The sequence below is a fragment of the Neodiprion lecontei genome, chromosome 4 (genome assembly GCF_021901455.1).
Source record: "Neodiprion lecontei isolate iyNeoLeco1 chromosome 4, iyNeoLeco1.1, whole genome shotgun sequence".
Lineage (NCBI taxonomy): Eukaryota > Metazoa > Arthropoda > Insecta > Hymenoptera > Diprionidae > Neodiprion > Neodiprion lecontei.
Window position 1 is genome coordinate 27,890,970 of NC_060263.1, and position 25,093 is coordinate 27,916,062.

The following is a 25,093-nucleotide window of genomic DNA, read 5'->3' on the forward strand; positions in this document are numbered from 1 at the left end:
AAACGGTGTAAGGTACGTAATGGTACATAATTTGAAATGTGCGCTACAGTTGAGCCGTTTGAACAATTTTCTAACTAATTTGGAGTAATTGTATAAGAGATTAGATACCTGTATATTCGACGTAATGCGATAGTTAGGCTTGTGAAACCGGTAATGCGAGTCAAGATCACGTTTGCGTTGTGTGAGACTTTTTCTGCCAGACTCGTCTGTTCGTTACACTTCCTCCTACGGTGCATTAAACTTTGCATGAATCTTATGTACGACTGTTCTGCCATTCGTTGATCCTGGGCGTTCTTTTGCAGATAAAACGTCTTGACGTAAATGCTTTAATTCGAGTAAATGAACAAACAAAACAAGCTTGACGTTCTAGAAAACATTATAATGGGTACACACTTCGTCAAAATCTTGATAAATCGATGGAAAATATTGACAATAACTTACGAATGGGCTACTCATGATGTCATACACTACGATCGCTACGCAAATTGACGGAAACAACTATTCGACACGTTAACCATCTGAGCATATTTTTTTTAAATGTTGTGTCCCAAAAAAAAAGTCTTTAAGAAAAACCGGGGTTTGTCCTTTGCTTGCGGACTGGATTAAAACATCGCCGCTTATACTTATTCATAACTACATCCAGCCTGTTGAATTCTAACTCACCGAATTAGACAACTTTTCCATAAGGTCAGCAACATAAAAAATTCACTATCGAGACTCTCTTAAATATATTTCAACAGGTGGAAAGGAGGACCTGTCACAGTATTTATTACGTGAAAGTTTTTTAGTTTTCTATTTCAATAGTAGAAGCGAAGTCAATGTTGTCTGACCTAATTAAATACGATCGGATCTTTATTTAAGGGGGTGCCCTGGTTGATTTCGACTTTGACATATATATCTGTAAATATCGAAGTCCACGTGTCTCGATCGCGATGAAAAGCTCAACACAATTCTGTATAAAAACACTCCAACTCATTTTCATTTGACGATGAAATAAAGAAATGGCACGGATTCTACGAAATCGCAATAGTAAATTCGTAAAATCCATGCCATTTCTTTATTTCTGCGGCAAGTGAAAATGCGTTGGAGTGTTTTTGTTTAGAATTGCTATCGAATGGGGCTATTGAACCGTTTTTCGCATTTGAAATACTTGGAATTTGATACTTGGAGATATATACGTCAATGTCGAAATCGATCAGAGCACCCCCTTAAATTGTATTCTTGTCATATTGGATCAGATAAAGACAAAAGTTGTATTCAATTAGTTTGATTCATTTGATCTTGGGCGAGAGAATGTTAAAGATACTTCCATTATTGAAATCGAAAAGTAAAAAACCTTCATTATATCAAAATTATATCTAATTAGTTTTAAATAGACCATCAGAATATAACATACAGTTAAATTGGAAATATAGTTTATCAATCTAAATGGATTCAAACAGGCTTATTTACTTTGATCGGGTAGTTGAAATTTTATGATATGTGCTTACAACTTTGAATAGTTCGTTTCTGAAATATTTTCTGAACAAACCGTGCTTCCAATTTCTGTTTATGCCTGATTTGAGAGAATCCATGATATCTTTTTGAATCTTCTGAAAATGATCATACTGTAAATATACGTGACGGTGATTTGGAAGCGATCATTTCTATCAGACACTTTGTTCGAAAATGGCAATTTGTTAACGCCTTACAGCTATCCCAAATTGTTTCGATACGTTTTACAATACCGATGTTTGAAACAGCTTCAAATTATTATTCACATGTGTAATATTATACTAACTTAATGCGTATTACTGACCTAACGATCATTTATGCTCTATTATGCCGGTTGAACGACATGCGCAATTAATGAATATCGTAGATGATTTAGCTACTAATTGACGAGGATATCGGCAGCAATCGCGATTCAAAACACATTATATGCCAATTTTATGAAGAGCTGCTCGATTATTATCGGCAATTGCAGGCACACACGATTCAATGTAGGTAGTCGATAATTCTTGACTTTTTGAGCGCCCTACGTCATTGCAGGAAAGTTCATGTGACTTGTGAGTCAATGTAACTACAAATCTCTTCCACGCGTATGCTCCGATCGGTTGGCGCATGCAAATTACTTATGGAAATCAACAACAAGCCGGCAACATGCCGGAATTAACGGATCGTATATATGTTGCACAGACAAACAGAGCGGTTAGTCTTGCGACAAATACCTTGTCAACTTCGATCGAGAGGCAACTATATATTTCCGGACAGGTTAATACAGAGTCGGTAGTAATTATGAGATTTGTTAGCTGACACGCATATTCGTGTAGAATATTTATAATCCACCGACCAACGACATACAGCTAGAAAGAATAAGTAATAAGCAATTTTTAAGCCGTGTCACACGTCGAACAGAAATAACCCACTGCATTGATAAAAAGCCTGAAAAATGTATATAATTGAGTCGTAAATTCGCGACGCAATACCTTCGTTATTTTTCTCTCACGGCGTTTTCGTAAAATTTTTTTCGAGTGTGATGTGTAAAATATTCCGATGAGATACATTGCCATTAATCCGTATACGCCTGTCTCCAGGGATGTGGAAAAACGCGGAGTTCCGATCAATTTAACGCAACTTGAATCTGGCGATTTCAACATTTGCAGGGAAGGATTCATTCTCCAGGTTATGCAAATTGTGAGCTTGCCTCGAAAAAAATATAAAGGAAAATCGAATGCTTGATCGTCTGATACACTTTTCGTGTATCTCGATATGACGTTCATTATTTGATTCACATTTTTATCCCACGCCTGTATACTCTCTGGGTTGGTTGATTGCGGTTTTTTCCATCGGGTTTCTTCAATCTGGTTAGCTGAATCTGCTACACTGTGTATAAACTTGGTTCTTCAACGCAGGTTAGAACAACATCTTTGCCTGCGTATTGAGTATACCACTATAAGTGTTATACAGTTCCGTATATCGAATTCGGGTCGCTAATTATGGTCGGAGAGTAGTCAACAAGCGTTTTTTTGTACTCAACTCGCGGCTTTTTATTTTTTATTTTATTTTTTAAAGAATTTTAATGGTCAATGAACATCGCATAAGCTTAAACCAATTAAATTACTCCGTAAAGACTGACGTCAAAGACGTATCCGCTATAGCGATGTGGGGAAACCCAAGAAATTGCTATGGGTATAAAGCAGAAATCGCATTTTTTTTTTTTTTTTTTTTTATTTTTGTGTTTTCATTTGGAGGTCAGCACAATTGTGCAATCTTCTATTCATGCTTATCCAGGTGTATTTGCGATTTCTATAAACGATCGGCTTATGCTGTCGGGTAACTAATTCATTACCTTGCGGCAAATCTTCATTGGTCATCGGTGCGTGTGGGGTGTCGTTACGTATTATGTAAATAGCGTGAGTAGATATACTCTTAAAGCCCATCCGGTTTTATATAATATGGACCTTGATCGCGAAATTCAGTGACGTCGAAAACCTATAATCACGAGATAATGCTTTGTGTAATTTCATTCCAAAGAGGAGTTTTTATCGCTATTAATTATTTTAATATCGTTTGAAGATCGGTAATATTTTCGGTAGTACGTATTTGATTGCATAACTAATAGCCGTTTCTGATTGTCGATCGCGAAGCATTAATATTGAAAGAACAACGTTTTCCTCCGAAGAATCAACTACGACGCAATGTGCCGCTGGAATCTATGTGGCTTTGAAGTCGCTGATTGTCGACTGACGCATTTTCATCAAATTTAATCCTCCGGGCAAAGAAGCCATGAATTTAGTTCAGAGTTTGATTTCGATAACTGATTGTGAGTCAAGTATTTTTCACTTAAGCCTAACGCGAACAACAGTGTTATTGCAGGTTATTAATTTCCTATTATATGTATTGTTCAATGGTGTTTATGAAATTTACGTGGTAATTCATACACAGTATATTAAAATATGGTAACGTTTTTGTCTCGGCAATCATCTGATTTTGTATAATTAATTAAGATCAAAATCGTTAAGAAGCGAAACACCGGATACAACATTTTTGTTACTTCGTATTGTATTCAATTCAAATTAAAGAGAGAAAAGCTTTTAACAATTGAATTGAAAGTAAGAAGTGACAAAGAAATCGTGATATGCCCTCTGCACCCTGTGAGGATTAGCTGCAAGTGTGTTTCACGTGTGCATCGAGATTTAGGATCTCAACGCTTGTACGCTGCAGCAATTATTGGAAACAAAGTCAGCAGCTGCACCGCGGGTGACATAATATGGGATTCAAATACCATCGCTTTATTTTACTAATAATGCAGCGCGGCTGAATACAATGAGTCTCCTGATAATTGCCAGGAAGTTTATTTCATTTGAATCACTCCACAGCACGCTTCGCGGTAGCGAATCATTCCCGAATATGTATTTCATGTACTTGTAACATTAGTCACAACTTTTACGTGAATTCTACGCCAGAGTTGATCGTTTCGAAGACATAAACTCAAATATATTTATAAAAAAAATTTGATCACGCTACAACGAAACTGTGCAATAATATAATAATTTGTAAAGTAGGGGAGGATACGTAATTCCGACGCTCGTGAAGTAACGGTAAAATGTTGATGGATAACGACCAGTTAATTGACGCCGGGCCATGTTGGGTGTGGAATTTTACAAAATAATATGACGAACAACGGTACAACTGCGTGGATACTCTGTACTTCATATTCGAAAAAGCCTAGCCAGGCCAGTCACGAGTCACAAGACAGTAAAATGCATATTTCGACCCTAAGCGACTGAGCCATTTTAAGGCATGTGTTTTATTATTTTATATTTGAAATCGTTGATCTATCTGTTTTCAAGCCTGGAATACTCGCTTGAAAAGTTTTGCATACATGAAACCGGCAAGTCAGGTCAATCAATTCCATCATGGCATTCGGATATTTGATACATCGGTTTAAATGTGAATTTCTGTTCAAATATAGGGAAAAAGTATTATGCAGACGCATACAATTTAACTGTAAGAGGTATTCAGATATTAAGGAAAGGCGGCTGTTCAACAGGTTTGTGGATAAGACGACCTTATTTACTGGCTGACCTTTAGCTTCTTTTTTTATTTCAGAAGATCCGAATTTCTTTTGGATTGGGCACAGAAGCGGGATAAACGGTCGGAATCACTCCAAACGTATACATACAATGAGCGAGATGATAATGAAATGATGCCAAGTTCTAGCAGATTACAGACTATAATAACGACCTTCGAGCGGATATCTTTGACTGGTTACCAAACGCACATACATTTCGGTGATCTGACCAGAATTAGCATGAATTTAGGTCATCTTTATGATAAGAGGAACAACTCAAGGGATGTGAGTTACACGTTGTGTGTATTATTTAGTCCAGATTTACCGCATAAACATATTCTCCACCATCTTATCGTTAGCGCTATATAACGAAATAACATTCACGTCATTAAGTGTAAGATATACCACTGAATACGTACACGCAAATAATATTGGTGAATGCATCACCCGTTTAATTGATAAGCATATTCAATATTACAACAGTAATGGAGTATGTACAATAATATTGTAAATTTCATTCTAACTCGCTGCATCTCCAAATCCGGGGTGACGGATGCCGTCCGCTTTGATCAACTCTTCAATTCGAATGTGTTCGAAATTATTATACGATTTACCTTTTCCTTGCAGACCTTGCCAGCTGCGTATTAATTTATCCTTTTTTATTTCTGTCCTCAGCTCAAGTTTTTTTCCACTAAAGTCTTTGCACAGAAAATGCATCGTTACGTCATTATTATAATTTCTTCCTAGACACGTCGTGTCATAATATTTTTGCAAATCCAATGCCGACAACTTTCTGCTCTATGATTTAAATAATCCAGCCTCAACTGTATCTCGCAGTTTTACTTTGCAATATGTCTTTCGAGTTATGAAAGGCTGCAATTATAGGCATTAGACGTAATACTTTTTGCATACAGATTTTTATCAGTACTATCAAAGGGCAATCGAATACCGAGTCTCCTATTTGCTTTTCAGATGATTGGAATTGATAAAAATTTGCTTACCTTGCTCATCGCGAATAACGCGGCCATTCCCCTAATATAACCGTGAGAGTGTCGCCATTGGCAATATTATAAGCAAATCGACCTTTCATCAGACGTGCCGAATGAGAAAAGACCCCGTCTTTTAGCTTCCGGTTTTGACACCCTGAAAATATGTCACGATGCCGTATCAGTAATATCACTGCCCCATCCATCTTGATCCTCCTTCGCGTAACCCTGTTTTTTTTTTCTCTCCTCATTCAGGGACACAGATTCCTGCGAAACGATACTCAAGGATGATGCTTCAATTACCGCCGCCCACCGGATGTGAAATGATCTAAACATCGGAGGTCCAGTTCGTCGAACCGTTGCCAATTGTTGGGGTATTTCCCGCGAAATTTGTGTCGCGCCCACTCGAGAAATCCGCTTTCAGAGGCCCCGAGCGATTGAGAATATTAAAATATATTCGCAATAAACCGTAGCGTTAACTGCGGCTTGCGACTAATCGAGGCTTCGTCTTGCGGTAAGAGAGCCGGTCTTCGTGTTTTCTTCACGCTCCGGAGGTGAGCCAATTTCCGATGATAATCCCTGCCGTTGAGGTGTTCTGGTTTGACCAGCGGTCACTTGGAGAGCACCATTATTCTTCATGGCACTTAATGACCACGGGTTCAAGGAGAGGCGTGTAACGGCGGGTTTCATCCTGAGCTCATTTGTCATTGCTTGTTCATGTAAAGGATCCAAAAACCGACAAGCGCAACGGGTCAGGACGACGAGATATCCCCGATGTCTATGAGGACTCGAAATAATTAAGCGGATGAATAAATCCCTGATCATATTCCGCTGTGAAACTTTAGTACCAGATCTCGATCCTTGGGTGGGAGATATTCAACTCTCGTACGACTCCGCTTGGGGAAAAAAACTTGAATCTCGAAGAAACCACTGAGTGTACAGTCATGTCGAAAATTCCACGGTAGGGCCTGATTCGTCATTCGTGGCCTTCTGCACTTGGGCCTACTCCGTCTCGAAGCGAAGGATACACATTGGAATGCCCAACGGTCAGACCGCGCAGAAGGCGGGCTAATGAAAGGCCGGATGTGGGAGGGTACAATACTAATCCTTTTTATACTTTTACTGCGAGAAATCGTTAGAAAATTTTTACAACAAAGTGACTGAGCGTTTTATGGCTAGATATTAAGCTGGTGAGGTTTTAGGAGGCACTGTTGACTTGTTCCGAAATTATAGCAGCAACAAAAGAAGTGGAAATACGTTATTCGCATATAATCGTGACATGAAACCTTTGACATGAGATTAATAAATTATTCAACCTTGAATCAATGCATGCCCAGCGCCCACTCATCATTTTTTTTCTTTTCACTTCCTTCACTTTATTGTTCTACTTTTGGCACATTATAACTAATATAATGAAACCGTTTCTGATGTTCGGTGAATCTTCTATATCATTTCTAGGTAATTATTGTATATACGATGTATCGTGATTCAAAGGTGTGCAAATAGGTGTTTATCGTATAGACAGGCACGAAAAGTTTATTGTCATATTATTTTAACACCGCAGCTTATGCTAATGAACCATTTCTGTCACGTATGATTATTCATGATTAGATGGGAGTACATCCGCCAATTGACGTATCCAAACAATTTAAATTAATGACAAGCGAATTTTTTTGTTTTCAACCAAACAACTTTTTTTTATAATGTTCCGTCTGCGGGTCGTTAAACCGTTTGATTTTCTTATCGTAAAATGTTTCAGCGCATTGTAGTTGTCACAGGTCGAACTTAACAGCCGTGAATGCAAATATTATGCTTAAAATTAATATCAATCAAGAGAAACGATTAGAAAAAATTAATAATACACTTTTGAAAAACACAGTATGTTAACTATATTGAATGCAAAAATGGCACCATATAGAATTGTTTTGCCATAGATGGCATCCAGTTGTGAGTTGTCGAGTATAATAGGGAACGAGTTAAATACATACACGCGTGTAAAGTCTTTTTATCATGATTTACATAAATATTTTTTTGCTCTCGATATGCTCAAACACTGTAACGGTGACAGTGAATTGATCTGAACTGACAGTAACCTTCCTAATACAATACTAAGCTTGGAATTTGTGAGAGAGATTATTTAAAAAATTATAGAATAGGAATTAAGCAAGCAAATAGATTGAAACTGAATTGACCAAAACACGCACGAATACTTAACGGATGAATAGTTAGTTTGTTATTGGATATTTTAATTTGTACTAAAACAAAAAAAAAAAAAAAAACTGGCGCCTGCGTGTAATAATGAAGACTTTGAACGTATGTTTATTCCTTCGAACATCCAAAATTCATTATTGTATCTCGTGGTCTATGTTAGCTACATTCTATACGGCAATGACCAAAACCTGTTATTTTCACGTTAGGTAGGATCCAGTGGCTACGTATTATTAAAACCAATGGATTTAAAATGAAAGTATTTTGGTGATACTGATTATTTTCACGAAATCTGCAATACGGTTTCTACTTTATTTTCGCCTGCAAGCCGGCTGGGCACTTATGCAATAAAAAAAAAAAAAACTAAAAACAAAGCGCTAAACGGATGAGACAAAATGCGTCTTATCAAAAAAAAAAATTGGGAATTGGTATAGTTAATTGACCCATTACAGTAATCGAAACTCGAAGTACTGTTGATCTTACCGTTTGAAGTTTTCTGAAATAAAATGCCTGCAAAATTTTGATGAGAATAAATCATGTCTCAATTCGTATTTCTACATCTACTATCGTATTTACTCACGGCTAGGGATTCCAGTGTACCAAAACATATTGAAAAGCAGCGATAGATACTCCGGAGAAGTGTTAAATGGCACTTTTCTTCTTTTGGCCGTGAAAATTAACAATATCAATTATTCCGTTCACTCAATGCTATCACTCGATGAGAATTATAAAAAAATTTCTGTTCCTACAGCAAATAGCATTTAGGTTTAACGTATGGACCGAGTATATATTGTACAATCATAAGCTGCCTACGGTATTATGTATACATATATATGTATATATATACACAACTCGCTAGGCGCTCCGTAAGTTTTATGTACTGAACGAGTTATCATACGCGTCTGGACTAATTTCTGAAAGAGCTGTATGCACCAGTAATTTGTACGTAAGTCTGTTTTACTCCAGCCACCAGTTAACCGTCCCTATCGACGCCTGCGCGCGTCTTTTGTGATAACATTATCTGACTTGTGAACTAGACGTTTCGCCCCGGTGACCTGCCATATTTTTGGATCATAACTACTAACGGTGTAAATAATAGCAAATCAGCAATTCGAATCTGTTGCGTAACGTGTGTTTCTGTTACAGATACATATTGCCACTCTTTAATGCATGCGCAAAGCTCGGGTCATTCACGAGCTTCCGGATTCTTTCTTGAATATCGCTCACATGGTTAAAATTTTTCAGTCGTCTTTATACGGTTTTCTTGTATCTATCGACATTAAACGTACATGAATACGATGCCTGATACGATGAATTTCCGAGGCACCAAATCTTACCACCATGAGAAAGAAAATTTCTAAACGGTGACAGCATTTTGCGGCTGGAAAGCGGTTTCAGAGCATCCAAGAAAATTAATTAATCAGCTTTCCTACATCAAATTTATATAAGCAGCTGTATACCAATATTATATGTACGTATGTTACAGATGCCATTGTAGATTCTACAATCATGAATTAAACCAATTGTAAAATGGAAATCATCATTTTGTACACGTAATCGGTTACAAGACAACCATATTTTTGGCCAAAAATCAACGATTTGTCTCAATTAATTTGTGCTGCGAATATAACTTTAGGATCATGAATATTTTTAATTTTTTACCATGTTCCAAACTCTCGAAGCATTTTTTTTTTCTCTAACTGTAAATCTCTGGATATTATGTTCACTCAGCAATGACTATTAAAGTCAGATTGAAAAAATTAGCCGGATCTTGTTCCAGCCGCAGTGAGTTGGAATACACGCGTAGCTATAAATTCGGAATACTGTACCCACTCACCTTGAAAATAAGTTAGTTCCTTGTTCACGATTCAGGCATCTTCGATTCACAGAACAGTGTCGCCAATTTATGAAGGGTCTAAGAGTTACATAACCGCGCCATATTGTAAGGTTTGAACGCGATGTGATTTGCCGATTGTCACAGCGTTGAGTTTAAGTAATGTTAAAGGAAATTGTAGAAACAATCTGATCTACTATACTGGAAAGAAGGTTACAATTCATGATAGTCCTGCAGGAATTTCGTCATAAAATAGTATATTGTAAACTATTTTTGCGAATCCTCCCGATTAAGACAAAAATGTAGACTCAAAAACAAAACAAAGTATAATTTAAAAATTAAATCTTCTAACAATCCTAAACTAAATTCACGGGCAAAAACATGAACACAACGAAGTTGCCGCGATTCATGAGATACGGTTAAGAGATCGGTGCTATTCGTGCCACCGTAAGGGGGCTATTTGCTCTATGATTGGACAAAAAAAGTTTTTGCTCTCTAACGGAAAAATAGTTCACCAATTCCCAATGCGTACGTCATTCGTTGAGAAATAGCGTGTTTTGTTCATTTTCAGCATGCGGCTAAAGTCGCCTATTTTTACATTTGAGATTCGAAAAAGACGTTTTTTGTGCTCGTTCTCCTTAAACACGGAAAATACATTTAATTTACTGGCAGCTTGGGTTTTGTGGAACCATAATCTAATTAAGTTGTGTCAAAGAAAACAAACAACTGCCACGAGATACGACTTATTTACGACAAAGACAAACACAAACACGCGTTACCATCGATAGTCTGAGGGCCAGTCACGTAGCCCAATCTCGTGACGTAAGATATCCCAGTTTCAACTGCACCATACGGCCGAGTCATAATGTTATTTTGTTATACTTATTCAGAACATTGGAAGAATTCTATGATTGGTCCTGTTATAGACCACCATGGTGTTAATCGTCGCTCCTCATTCCGATACCACTTAAATCCTTATCGGTTCACCTGTGCACTTGCGGATTAAAAATTAGCTGATCATTTTCCTGGTGTCGTTAGACAGATTTTCTTTAAATAAACGATTCCCAGAATATCTGCTTACAATAGTATTACTAGCTGGGGTAATTGTTTTGCTACTTTTTTTTGATTGCATTTTGTTTCATTTCATTAGTTCGTCACATTCAGTTGATGCCCATACTTAATTGATATACTAGCTAGTTTTTACGCAGTCTGATGCCTGATGAACGTTACGAAGGTTTCCTGTTTTTCTATTTATTTTTGTTATTTTCATTTTTAACCGTCCTTTTTCATCATATTCCGACCGGACAGGATTTTTTTCAATAGGTATCTATGACGGAAAATTTTCCAATTAGGTAATTATCGTTATTATATAACGAAGTGAACATCCAAGAACAACTACCTTGTTCAAGGTTTCATTTTATGCTTTTATTTTTCGTCTTCCCTATTTTTATCCTTATTTTTAGCCAGGTAGTTTACTCTTGCCTGGTTACGTCTTTCCTGCTTTCTCATCCTCTCCATCTTTTTCTTCATCCTTTCGTTGCGTAGAGGCAAGTCCCGCGCCTTCTTCCTTCTCCGCAGCGCTTTTTCGTCCTTCACCATCGGAATTTTGTTTAGGTTTGTTATTTTTCTTGGCTGCAATGTGGATTTCTATAATTAAACGAGAACTGGATTATTCGTGTAACTATACCAGTTGTGTTTTACCGACCTTATTGAGGAATAAAAAACGTTAATGATGCACATGATAATGTTCAACAGTGAGTCACGAATGCGCTTATATGTGTGATCGGAATTGTATAACTCTCACGTTATTATTAATATAATACGTTTTGCAAAGCTTGAGCTTGAGGTTTCTGCGTGACGGTTACTCGCTATTACAGTAGAACCTCGACTATCCGAACTCCCACTATCCGAACCCTCCGTTATCCGAACGTATACTTGCTTTATCCGAACGTTCTATTATCCGAACCATGGCGCGATTTTTTTTTTTTTTTTTTTAACAATAAAAATGCCTTTTTTTTGTTTGTTTTTCGTTCGAAATGGTGCTCGTCCGATGTTTTCGACGTTCGCTCGACAGAAGTACTCTCATGCGAAAAAAACAATAATCGAGCTACGTTATGCTCAAAGACAAATTAATTTCGCAAGGGGTCATTAAGAATTGCTACAAAGATACGTATCGTTCATAAAATTTTTAATTCACACGGAATAAAACTTGACGGAATAATTTATAAAAATTCGCTATTAGAGATAAATACAACGGCATCGTCGTGTTCCATGCAAGACTTCTGATTCTTGTTTTTTTTTTCTTCTGTTGAATAATAATTTATCCAAGCGAGTTTGTCGTTAAAAAGTGAATACTACGAATATTACCCGAGAGCGTTACAAACGTATGAAAAAATATATATTTTAGATTGGTTGAAGAAAAAATAGATTAAACATGATTCCGAAATAATTTGTAGTACGTCCGTAATATTTTATTCTTTTTGAACAAATAAAAAGTTTTCACGGAAGCTTTTTTTTGTGACCTTTGCGATAAATTTCAGTACTGTGTCTCGTCATTACTTATTTCTTTTACCAAATAGAATAGGTTTGACGAAAGCAACATAGGATAATTTTCAGTACATATTTTTCCCGTATGCAATATGTAAGACCGCTATCTACGACAACGCATTTCCATTATCCGAACTTTCAATAATCCGAACTAGGCCCGGTCCCGAAGGGTTCGGATAATCGAGGCTCTACTGTACTTTAAATAAATAAACAGCGTGTGATCGGTTGAAATTGTCAAGCGTTCAATGGTCAGGATAGAAAGTGGTTCTGACTTGATGACGAGTCACGTGTATCCCGCGCAAAGCTACCAACTAAGATTTAGTCAAAAGTTGGGTTTTATATCTGTCACATATTACAGAAGTCAATTTTCTAACGAATAGAAATCATAGTGCACAAATTTCGAGGCTCGTTTGCAAAACTCGAAAAGATAATGTCCAACTTGAGTGGCGAGAATAATTTCACGAATATACCTATCTTTGTGTCAGATCAAATCATGAGATAGCAATGCAGCAAGACTGGATATAAAAAGCGTCATCACTATATGGAATTACCTGCTCCACTGCAGTTCTTTGATTTTATTTTTGCATGTCATTGCAGATATAAGCATACCTTTAGCATCAGCTTCTGACCGTTCCGCAGGACACTGCTTACAGTTTTGTTTCTTTATATACACTTTTTCTGACGCCTCCAAGAAGCAGTTAAGGTGTTCAGGATGAAGATATCTGTCACGGGCTGCCAGTGGTGGTTGAATCCGTAGCATGATTTTTTCTATTTTAGTCAAACGTTGCTTCGGTTTTGACTGGCGTGAGCTCTTTGGATTCGGACATTTCGGTTGTTGATTCATTCTTTCCTTTTTCTCCGCACAATTCTTCTTTTGCTTGCCTTTCTTCTGTTTTGACTCATTGTTCAAATTTTTACCGCAGGAGTTACACATATTCGCCTATCGGAACTCTCGCTATTGAGATTGATAAAAGTACTGTTGAAATTCGGTCATTGAGCCCTGTAATACGAACAGCATGTTCATTACAATAATAAATATTGCAATAATATCTTGGTACACGGTATGGAAAGAACAAAGTTAGATTTTTGCATATTTACCGTGCGATGTATAATCAGTTAGTCACGGTATGTGTTGTAGGTAGACATTGTGGTATGTCAAGTTTCTTCAGTTTCATAATGTCAAGTTTTGAAGAAACTTTCGACAGAAATAGTTAAATTACTGAATTTTATGATTCTGATAGGAAGTTGTATTGAAAAAAGTTATTCATGATTGTAAAGTTATCATGAAATCTTGTGCGGTAAATTTAGGTATATTTGAATTTTGATTCGAAATAGGGCCAAAAGGTTATTTGCCAAACTGGTTACTGAAGGATTTCAAGTTATGCGTGGAGTTTTTGTTTTGAAAATGCTCCGTTATTTTGCTCCTGAATAATCCTGGTTTCGTCATACTATACAGTTATTGGATAATGTGACCATAAACTACATTTCTATTGGTCCTAAGGTGTGTTCGAGCCACGTAACACGTGAAGTTTGCATAGCTCCAGCGATAACGTTTGTTTTTAAATTGAATACATTTGGTAACTCTCGCCGTCAAGTAAATTTTTATTCTGATTGCATACCAAAAATTTCTAGTTTATTCAGTACACAACGCACTACGATGGATACGAGTTGAAATCATCAAATCGCGAAGGATCACTGTAAGCGTAGGTATACTTACATATAACGCAATAAAATATTTTATCATAGCCACGTCACCTAATCGTAGAGTTCGTTCAAAGCCACCCGAATCTCACTACCCATTTCCGGATATGGCTCCCGTTAAAGCATATAAAAGACCAAGTCCAATGCATGTTGTACAATAAAATAATAAATCAATTAACGCGTTGTTGTGAACGAAATCTAGCTGTTTATATGACTGTTCAAATGGGTTAAGAAAAAAAAATTACGCGTACAAATAATTTATACCCTATTTGTCAGGGAATAAAAAAATTGTCAGGTAAGGAATTCTAATTCAATTAATTGTTAACACCTGTTGTAGATCATAGAAACGTCATACAAATATGGCGGACAAAAAAGGCAGCAGTGGAAAAGAAGGAGGGGGTGGAGGGGGTGGAGACAACGAAATAAACGCCGCGCCTGATAGTGGAAAAGATAAACCAAAAGAAATATGCTGCGATGATTACTTATCTGAAGATCTCACTGTGGGTAAGATTGGCGACGAGGTTGAAGGCGTTGAAGAAAACATCTCGAGTTGCGACGAAGTGGACGAAGAATTGGAAATTGAATATCACAAACTTAACGAAATTCTCGACCTCCCAGAAGACACGTATTCGCTAACGAAAATTACTCCAATCCTTCCAGCATGCATTAAATTCGGAATACGTTCGGGAACTACCCATTTCAGCATGTCAAAGTTCTCTCCGCTTTCCCGAGGCTTACAGGTCTGATTAGAATCCTTATTTAGATTTTTAGAGAGTCCGCAATTTGATCGTATCATTGCGTATGTTTTATTACGAAATTTGAACCTGGTACTAAATGAGGATTAACTGAGGAAGGTTCATGGTTGAAATTTTCAGGAGATCGGAAGACCTCAAATATGTTATTTTTGTTAGGATTTGAACTCAACATAAATTAATTCACAGTTAAATAGATGCGATCAAGTTTGCGAATTTGCATGAAGGATATCTTGAAGATGGAAGGCTCATCGTTATTTTTCAGGGTCCGGCTTGTGCGATAGCAGGTTTTGCCACGAATGCAGTGTTGAAATCGCGCTGCTGGAACGAGTTCATCATAGATCAAATTATCGACGACGGTGACAGTTATTATACAGAGTCATATGAAAACGTCGAGACGGATGATCGGCGAACGATGACTGTCAGAGATTTGAAGAGAGATATTAGCGTGCAAAGAACACATTACGTGTGTTTCAACATCGATGATGCTGCGTATGCCGGTGCTTTCAGGTCCGAGGATCCCAAAGAGATGCATTTAGTGAAAGCTTTGAATCTCTTTTTCAAAAGATACGATGCCGGACTTTTGATGTCTTCGAAGTTGAACATATCCATATGGAGGGATGCGAAATTTTACAACATTTTCGACGGCCAAGCGAGAGGAGACGACTGCCTTCCAATTACAGTCGGAAGTGGAGGATCTGCTAAGTTGATACTGGTTCGTGATCTGACCGGTGTTGTTTTTGTGATCTTAGAACGAAGTTGTGTCAGTAATGAGCCATTCGTTTTATTTCCAATCACTGTTATTAATGCGTACAAGATTCCTTCGCATCCCGACGATCCTGAAGAGCCTTTCAAATCTATAGGAGCACCCAAACGAAGGCCAAGTGACTATAAGATTCAAGAAAAGTTCCGAGCTTTGGTCCAAGGGACCTATCACCTGATGCATCCTAAAGTGCCAGCTGAACTCCGGGGTCGAGGTCACCTGATGATTGCTGTCGCAGCGATTGTTTACTCCCGTCTTATAAGTGCCAACAAGTGGAGCTCGGTGATAGTCGACTTGATATTCAATCAGGCGCATATTTACATGATCGATTTGGTGCGAGCACTGGAGAAGAAGCTGGATGATACTTTCGAACTGAAAATAGATGATCTTATGGGGGACGTAATTTTGGGCGTGTACTCCGCCAAGATAAACGTGACGGCGAACGTTGTGCCTGGACAGAAGAAAAAAGGGAAATCGACTATCGATGCTGGGATTCGAGAGTTTTTTCAGCAATACCAATCGGGCATTTTAGAGATAAAGCAAATATTTTTTCCAATTTGGAAAGAAGAGAATAAGTTCTATTTTCTTGATCCATTCGGTTGCGACGACGAGGGATTCCGAGTCGACCCTGATGACCCTACGGACGCAAACAGATATAAGATGTCGAAACCGTGTGCGACAATGAATAGTTCCGTTAACGAATTGGTTGAAACGATTCTCCAAAATACCGGCAACAAAGACAAGGATCCGTTTATCTTACACGCGCTTCGTGTACTCTACATAAAAACTGGCAGCACTCCAGGAGGACCGCCAGACAACGTTATTTATCGTGAAAAACGAACAAACCGCAGACCATTGGCTCAGGAATCCCATCAAGTGAAAAGTATAGACCAACATGATGCCGAGTGCAGAACTAAGATTGATATGGTACCGAAACCGCGATCAGATGCCGAAAAAACGAAGGAACAGCAGACCCAATTTCCAGAGTTGATGAGCAATGTCGATGATTATATGATGAAAGCAGATGAACCAGGATCCTTCATAGTAAAAAGACCGTCAGTAGAATTGCTGGGTGAATTCAGGTACGGCGCTTCATCAGCTGAGCAAATTACTGCACCCGACCAAGTTGCATCAAAATCTAATGACCCTGAAATTCAATACATCTTTGGTTACCACGTAGTGAATCCTCATCGCTTGTCATTGCGAGGTGAAAAAAACTGTCTTGCTGAGCAATTCGAGGAACGAGCTCGTGGGCAACAAGGATTAATTATTGCGTTGACGGCAATGGCATATGGCAAAGTGAAACCACCCGACTCTTGGCGAAATATTGATGTTAATCAGATTATCGACGTTGGAGATAAGGCTTATACCAGTACGATCACTTGGATTCAGCGTGGCAGTCCGGCTGAAATGGAGAAAAAAGATAAGGGTGATCCTGTGGACGACGATGATGAAGAAGAAGGGAACGAAGAACAGGACGACGAAGAGGAGGAAGAAGACGAAGAGAGTGAAAACGAAGAAAAGAAAAAAGGCATAAAAGAATTTAAGGGAAAACTTCAACCGGCACCAAGTCATCTCGACGTTACAATGCTACCTGAGAAAATAATGCTCGGTGAAAACGAAGTTCAGTTCAAGAAGAAGCTAAACTTTGCCAATGGTGACGCTAATCCGCTGGCGAACCTTGGAGAAGCTCTCGAGCAGTACTTCGAACGCTACGACGAATTGATAGTGGAGAATAAGAAGCTAATGTTTGGTGTTTGGAAAGGGAACGGAAAGTACTATATATTCAATCCGTACGGCAGTGACGAGGAAGGAAGACGTATGCGAGGGTTTCCGGCTACTTTCATCGTGGCTGACACCATAAATGAACTCACTAACGTTTTCTATGAGATTCTGGAATACAACGATCCCAAATTCAAGCTTCATTTCATCGGAATCGAGTCGATTCAGCCGGGTGATAAATACATTGTTCCAGAACCAATTGAGGTACCTGGGGGGGAACTACCGGTTAAATATCAGACCATATTTTTGCCTGTTACTGACGAGGATCTGTTCGTACCGGAACCGGAACCTGAGCCTGAGGTGCAGGTGATAGCTCAGACAAAGAAAAAGAAGGGAGCAAACGACGACGACGATGATGAGGAAGAAGGGGAGGACGACGAAGAAGAAGATGTGGATGATGATGAAGATGAGGAAGAAGAGCAGGGAAGCGAGAAACAAGAAGAGGCCCTGATGTTGGAAGCCGAAAAACCGATAATAGATCCCTTATTGGAAGTAGAAGAACAAGAACAGCCCGATGCTCCGGATGAATTGGACTTAACTCTTCTGTCTGGAACAGTGATAATTGATACGAAAGGAGAGCAGCATGGCGAAGAAATAAACGAAGCACTGATTTACGAGAAGCTGAAATACAGACACCCACCGCCGTTCGTCTCCCCGCCAAAAAAAGTTCTTTGCGTACTGCTGGAGGCAAAGAAAGCGTCAAAATCTTCTCACTCATTATTGTCAAGGTTCTCGATTGACTCTATGTTATCGATTAAAAAGGATAGTGGTCTCCCCACCGGTGTACCTACTCAACAACCAACTATAACAGCGGTTGACGTTACCGATGGTGACAAGGTTTCAAAGGTCATCAAACTTCCGCCTAAAAAGTATTTGGTCTCAAGACTCCCAGAGATTGGATTCACGCCAATTAGAGCTATCAACGAAACGTACGTCGAAGATGAAGATTTGAATAAAGGTAAGGAAAACGAATGCCGCCAAAGCAAAATTAAGAAAACTCCCCAAAACGTGGAGCGGGAAGAAGTCGCAGAAGTTCCGACCACCGTGCGTATCAAACCGATTTTAATTCCACTCGGACCACCAATAAAAACACCAACCCCTGGAAAAAAACCGAAACCTTGCATGGATAGAAGAAAGAGACGATGCAAAATAAATTCCATCGACAAAGAAGATCCAGTTCTGGAAAAGCTTATGTGCAAGACTGAAGACTTACTGCTGGATTTGATGTTTCCTGACCCGGACACTGACGTGAAGGTACTATTCATTTTTCGAACAATGTAAGGTTCAAATATTTGTTTGCACAAAAATAAAATGTAATGTTACGTGTTTTTTTTTTCAGAAAAGACAAGCAACCATTCATGAAAAAGAGAGGTCGGATGAAAAGACGAAAGACAATGAAAGCCGAGTTCGAAGGAAAGATCGAAACAATAAAGAAGCATCTTCAGCAGAGCCGGAACGTTGTGGCTTTAGGATGACCGAAGACGAAGTCGGCGTGATAAACGGGAATATATGTTTGGAGGATAGAGAAACGATTGAAGAGTGTCACTTCAAGCAATGTTATTTCGCAGCGATAATCTGCGTGTTGGCTAAAATTCGACTGAATCTTGATACGTTGCGAGGCAGTGTATTAGACAAATTTATTCTAGCAGGTGATGAAGTATATCAGCGCACAGGTAAACTGAGGTATAAAGCTCTCCGTTGGTTCTACAACATAGAAATTCTCGGATCGAAATGTAATATTGCCTTGAGGCAAATTGTGTATGCCAATCCCGAGGAGTGTTCGGAAGATGAACTTCTGAAGGTGATCGCAAATTACTTGGAAAAAGACCGGAGCGGTATTCTCGTATTTCCTTCCGCTAGCTACGCTTTTTGGTATAGTCAAGAAAAGTATTACCTCTTCGATCCGTACAGCTGTGACGACGATGGCCATGCGAGTTCAGATGGATCAGCTTGTCTGATGGAATTTCAGGATTTGGATACTATGATTACCAGAATTAAAGAAAATACGGGTGAAGCAGCTGATAAGGTATTCCGAATTCACGCTATTGCCATTGCGCACATGGAAGAAATTAAGCGAAAGCGAAAAAAGCGTAGAACAAAGATTTCACGTGTTGAAACAGAGCCGCAGCAGCCACAACCATCACCAGAGCCAGAACCAGTTTTATCACTCATTGAACTGTCTGATTGGGTGACAAAAGTGAAAAAGAACAAAGTTATTTTTGACATGACTATCCCTGGCTTCGCGGCTGTTCCCAGCTTTAATGCGTCCACACTGGAAGTGACCGTACTTGAAAATGATATAACAAACCCAATCAGAACTGAGTTTAGAACAAACAAAATTGTGAAAGGCAAAGCGAAGGCCGTTGATCAGTCTAATGGCATAGATCTAGTACGTAAAAAACCGTACGACAGGAAGTTCAAAGAAAACTCATTCGTTTCAAAACCTATAGATTTGTGCATCATCGCCTGGGCATGTGTTCATGACCCTACGCTTTGGGGTGGAAAAACTATCAGAGGCATATGTGATGCTGGAAGAGATTTCACCGAGGACTGTATATTTGCATCGGAGGATACAACTGCTTCAGATACGACGGATGGAGTCTTGCCGGAGTTTACGATAGCAAACTACAGTTTCCGAGCAACGTTCGCTCCGCTACACCAAGGAACTTTGTACGCTGTAACCGGTTGGAACTTGGCAATGTCCTTGAAGAAGTTATTCAGCACGCCAATTTACTCGGGCGCTATAATAATTTGCGGCAAAGCACATATTGGCGTTATGAAAAGGAAAGAGAACTTTTATGCCTGGTGGATAATTCCTAGGACAAAACAACTGAAGATCATCACCTCGGAAGAAATGGAAGACTTCTTGAAACTGATCGTCCAAGAAATCAATGAGCCGAACGAAATCGAATTCTCGATAAAAGCGGTGACAATTTCGTATGCTCGAAAAATGGCACCTGACTGCGAGGACACAACCGGTCTTCACGAAAGAGCTGTGCCAGCTACGTCGTTGGCCGAAATACACAGAAAATCACTACCGCCTTACGACATTGAGGCTCTCTTCCGGAAAACGGTATCTGATACCAAACCAATATTTGTTCAAGGAACGGTGGCTGTTCGAAATCGCGAAATATTGACGGAGCCCAGAGTGAAACGATGCTATTTTGTAGCACTGTTAGCCGTCATGGTGAAGAGAGACATCATTCAAAGTGCGGTGGCAGGAACGATCGACAAAATAATCGAGGTTGCAGAGGGATTGTACAAAGAGTTTGACGAGCCCAAGTATCACACCGAACATATATTGAAGAATGTCACCATCATGAATAGGATTTTCGATTTTCGTGATTGCGCTTCACCGCTTATTGAATTCAAGAGCAATTCAGTGACAGGGAAGAATGATCATTATCCACTCTTAAAGAAGTGCTTGAAGCGACATTTCAAGAAGCACTCGGACGGTATAATACATTTTACAAATTGCTGCTATGGATTTTGGTACTCGAGATCAACCAATTCTTACTACTATTTGGACCCTTATCAATGTAATGCCAAAGGAAAAAAAGTTTCGGACGGAGGAAACAGTTGTTTGTGTATATTTCCAAGCTTGTGTTTTATGACTCGCCATATGTATCAAAATAGGTACGAAGACACAACTGGATTCTTCATTCATCGAATGCACGTGGAATCAATCAATGTACCTCCATTCAAAAAACTTCAAGAAGATCCGATGTGGGTATACTTAGACTTTCACTGGAGTTTTAGTCATTCACCAGACATCGTGAAGTCGGGAAAGAGAAGAAAGCAAAATATACCTGAGCGAAAAAAGCCGTCCTGGAATTACTACGCAATCGAAGTACCAAATCTCATATATTCTGTGTGGGGAACATTAGGGTGCTACGATCCGAGGTTTGGTCAGAGAGCAGGGAAGAATCAAGCTGGAATAAACGTCGCCATTCTTGCGATGCAATTTTTGTGTCATCCCTCAAGATGGGGTCCCGCTATATTAGATTCGGCCGTTATTTGCGGAGACTGTTACTACACGGAGAGTTTAAGGAGTGCGGTGCGCAGAGGCTGCAGGCATCCGAATAGATTTAACTTGCAGTCAACTTTCAAGGTGTTTCCACATATCTGGACGATTGAGTTCAGAGAAAATATGTGCGGAACCTTGTACGGGGGACAAAGAAGACTGACTCTTGCCGCCACATTGAAATTGGCGTTTGAAGAGGCGCCAAATGTCATTATCGAATGCAACAAGGCCATATTTTCAATCTTGACTGCCGATGATGGTTACTACGTGGCAGATTCACGTTGGACTGGACCTCCACTTTTTAACAGAAACCACGGAGCCATCTATGTGTTACGATGTCGAAATATGAACTCTCTCATCTACGCACTGACCAAGATGTTGAACACCAACCAGCGACTGGAATTTCACATAACTCCAGTAGTCCTGACGTTTACTCAAGAAACTTGCAGACTTGGTGGTGAAAAGACTTCAAGCAAGACTCAAAAGCAGATTCTGCTCGATCCCGTTTGTTACTCTCCAACTCGCGCTGGTGGCCTAGCATCTCAGATAGCTGGAGCGATAACCGTTGCTGACGAAGATACGTACCTCAAGTACCGCAGGAATCTTATCAAGGGTCAGAAGCACGCCACTGAACTTGAAAATCCACCGATAGAACTACCGGACCCCAAATTTGCTGAAGTGATCATGAATAATACGTTGGTCAGCACCATGTGGCATCTAAATGTGGGTCACCCAATGCCCCAAAAACACTCGAAGAAGCCGTGTGATGAACGTAATAGAATTCACGGACCCCCGGTACCTGTCAGAACTGAATACCTAACGTCTAGACCGCGCGATGTTCATCGTGGTTATCCCAGGCTAGTGGACTTTGCCGAGAATGTCACCAGGCAGCCGATTGATGGGACTTCGGAACAGTTTGAACTTGGCAATGATTCTACTCCTCTCGTTGAACTGGATACTGTAATTCCACCGCTCTGTGCCGGGGCGCCTAGCTTTATCACGGACAAATCTAGAATAGAATTTGCGAAAACGCTGAAGGAGATGGCTGATGACTATTACAAAAGTTACAAACACAGAATAGCAGTCGAATCTGAGGCAGAACAGGTGTCAGAGAAAGAGGATAAGGAACAAGAGAAACCAAAAACAAAACTGAATCAGGATGAAGTAGACGGTGAAGCAGGTGCAGATACGGCAACTGAGGACGTGAAACAAGAGCCCTCAAAATCAGAGGGTCAAACTTGAGTTTCATTCGAAGCAGTTGTTAAAAAATTAAGCAAATCATCGATCAGCATCAAGGGGCTTGCCGTCCTTCGAATTGTCTCACCCTTCTTTATAGATCAGAATAAATACTGTTTTGTGTCCATCAAGTTTTAGTCGCAACTTACACTATAACATTTGTGGTATGTGCCTGTATATTGTATACCAATGAAGTGTTCTTTTTTGGTACCTCAAGTTTTCAAATAACTTGAATTAGTCCTGCTACACCGTTGTTCGTACCACATTGCTATGGTAATATATAATCTAAGAGGTAAAATTTATAATCAGCGAACATTCCAACTTTCCGGTTAAATACTAAAAAAGAGAGGGAACTTAAGTGCCTTATGTACAACTACATATCCGGAGTTTTCGGTGGAGTGTTGCGACGCGAACGATGTTTCGCCAAAATATAGGCAACCAAAGTTACATTTTACTCGTAGCAAATATGTACTTCAGATGTAACTGTGGTTGCCTGTTCGTGGCGAGTCAAGACTACGCATCGGATTCCTTTCGCAATATAAAATCGCTGCAGTGCATAAGAGTATTGATTCCAGCGTCATTTAAAACCGTTGAAATTTTTACCAAAAAATTAAAAGCCATACTGGTTTTTTGAAGAAAAATTTATCGTCTCTGAACTGATTTGTATGAACCTTTTCAGACCCATTGGACACTCAGGGATGCAAAGAAGACATTTGGAACAGCAGAAACCAAGAGCTGAGGAAACACATAGAAGAAACAAAGATAATAGATTCCTTATTCAATTTGATCCGGGTTATATTAAATAGTGAGGATACAATATCAGACATCACACGCTGCGTTAGATAGAGGTATGTTGTACCTGTACGCCGGAAAAACTATATTGGAAAATTACAATAATCAGTATCTAATATGGTATTTTTGAAACTCTGCTTAAGACAATATATACTGCAGACCTAGCTCCTCACATTAGAATAGGATATCTTGTGAGATGTTTGATTATGTTTTTGCATTTCATTTTGACGATTACTATGAATTTATTCGCCAATTTGTAACATTGCTATACACTGACAGCCGAACACTTGTATTAGAGTTAAAGCATTTTAAATACACAGAAATTATCTTTATGGCATAAGATTTCTGATTTTCCCAACCCACCTCGTCCAAAATTGTATGCAAATTTCATGCTTTCGACCATGATTATTGTTCGATTGTTCGCAGCGAGTCGAGACTGCATACATCGGCTTCTCCTCGAAAACTTATGTCGATGAGAGGTCTGAGGAGATCGATTTCAACTGTTTCCAAAGTCCACCAAGAAACAATTAAAGAAAAGGTATAGAAGTTGATCTTGCTTTTTTGAGCCTGAAAATGTTCAGTTTAGAATTGAGTTTGCTGAACCGTTGATGGACTACCAAACGCCGAAAAAAGCAGTAATAACATGAAAAAATGTGTGGAACCGGTGGCAGGGAAATGAAGATAACAATCTTGCGTTTTTAAGGTGGTTCTTCGGCTTAGGGACTTATTACATAGGTGCCCACAATGGGCTTAATGTCAAATTAAGAATTTACGCATAATTCTCACTAAATCGATACGAATATGAACTATAAACGTGTTATGAATAATATTTTGCTCAGTATTTATGAATTAGACAAAGAATTATTGTGATACTAAATTGGTCTTGTTTTATGCGTTGATACGTTCCTGGGAAGTGAAAAATGTAGCAGCTTTGCCATATTCCGTCTCCGTCTAAACACCGGATCTATCTCTGTTCAATTTCTATGCGTTCTTTACGTCGTGAAAATTGTATTTTTGGTAGAAGTAATATTGTATTTGACATGGAGAAAAAGATGTTATTTTATCCTAGAGGCCACTCAATAAAAGACCTAAAAAGGTGATAGTCGGCGATTTTTTTTTTGGTAGGGAGACAAAAAAACAAAGCTTCTTAAAACATCGAGTGTATTTTAACACACATTTGAAAGGAACGAGCAAACATTTTTATCATCCAACTGTAGCAGAACGGCAGCGTTATTGGCTGACCCGTTAACTGAAGAATACATCTTAAGTCGAAGGCTGACCATCAAAGGGCATAGCCGTATGAGTCTCGAATCGGCAGGAAAGATAAAGTGCGTATTTCTTGTCTGAAATCTAAAAGCTAAAATCATTAGACATCATGTCATATAATGCACAGTATTAAAGTTCGAAACCAG

The 25,093-nt window shown here is 39.0% G+C and overlaps 3 protein-coding genes across 3 annotated transcripts in view; 2 read left to right on the plus strand and 1 right to left on the minus strand.

The window, feature by feature from the left end:
- LOC107220004 (scavenger receptor class B member 1) overlaps positions 1-9,000 on the minus strand; it is a 43,181-nt gene extending 34,181 nt beyond the window's left edge. The window contains exon 1 of the mRNA XM_046736440.1: positions 8,831-9,000. Coding sequence (XP_046592396.1) covers positions 8,831-8,858 — 28 coding nt within the window. The 5' untranslated portion in view covers positions 8,859-9,000. The remainder of the gene's footprint in view (positions 1-8,830) is intronic.
- A 6,499-nt stretch (positions 9,001-15,499) lies between these two features.
- Positions 15,500-21,015, plus strand: LOC107219856. The gene is made up of 3 exons (XM_046737965.1): positions 15,500-18,883; positions 18,969-20,911; positions 21,003-21,015. The coding sequence occupies exons 1-3, from the start codon at positions 15,500-15,502 to the stop codon at positions 21,013-21,015; spliced, it is 5,340 nt and encodes a 1,779-aa protein (XP_046593921.1).
- A 73-nt stretch (positions 21,016-21,088) lies between these two features.
- On the plus strand, positions 21,089-23,944 carry LOC124294015. Its single transcript, XM_046737461.1, has 2 exons — positions 21,089-23,053; positions 23,569-23,944. The coding sequence occupies exon 1, from the start codon at positions 21,240-21,242 to the stop codon at positions 22,893-22,895; it is 1,656 nt and encodes a 551-aa protein (XP_046593417.1). The 5' UTR covers positions 21,089-21,239; the 3' UTR covers positions 22,896-23,053; positions 23,569-23,944.
- The last annotated feature ends 1,149 nt before the right edge of the window (positions 23,945-25,093 follow it).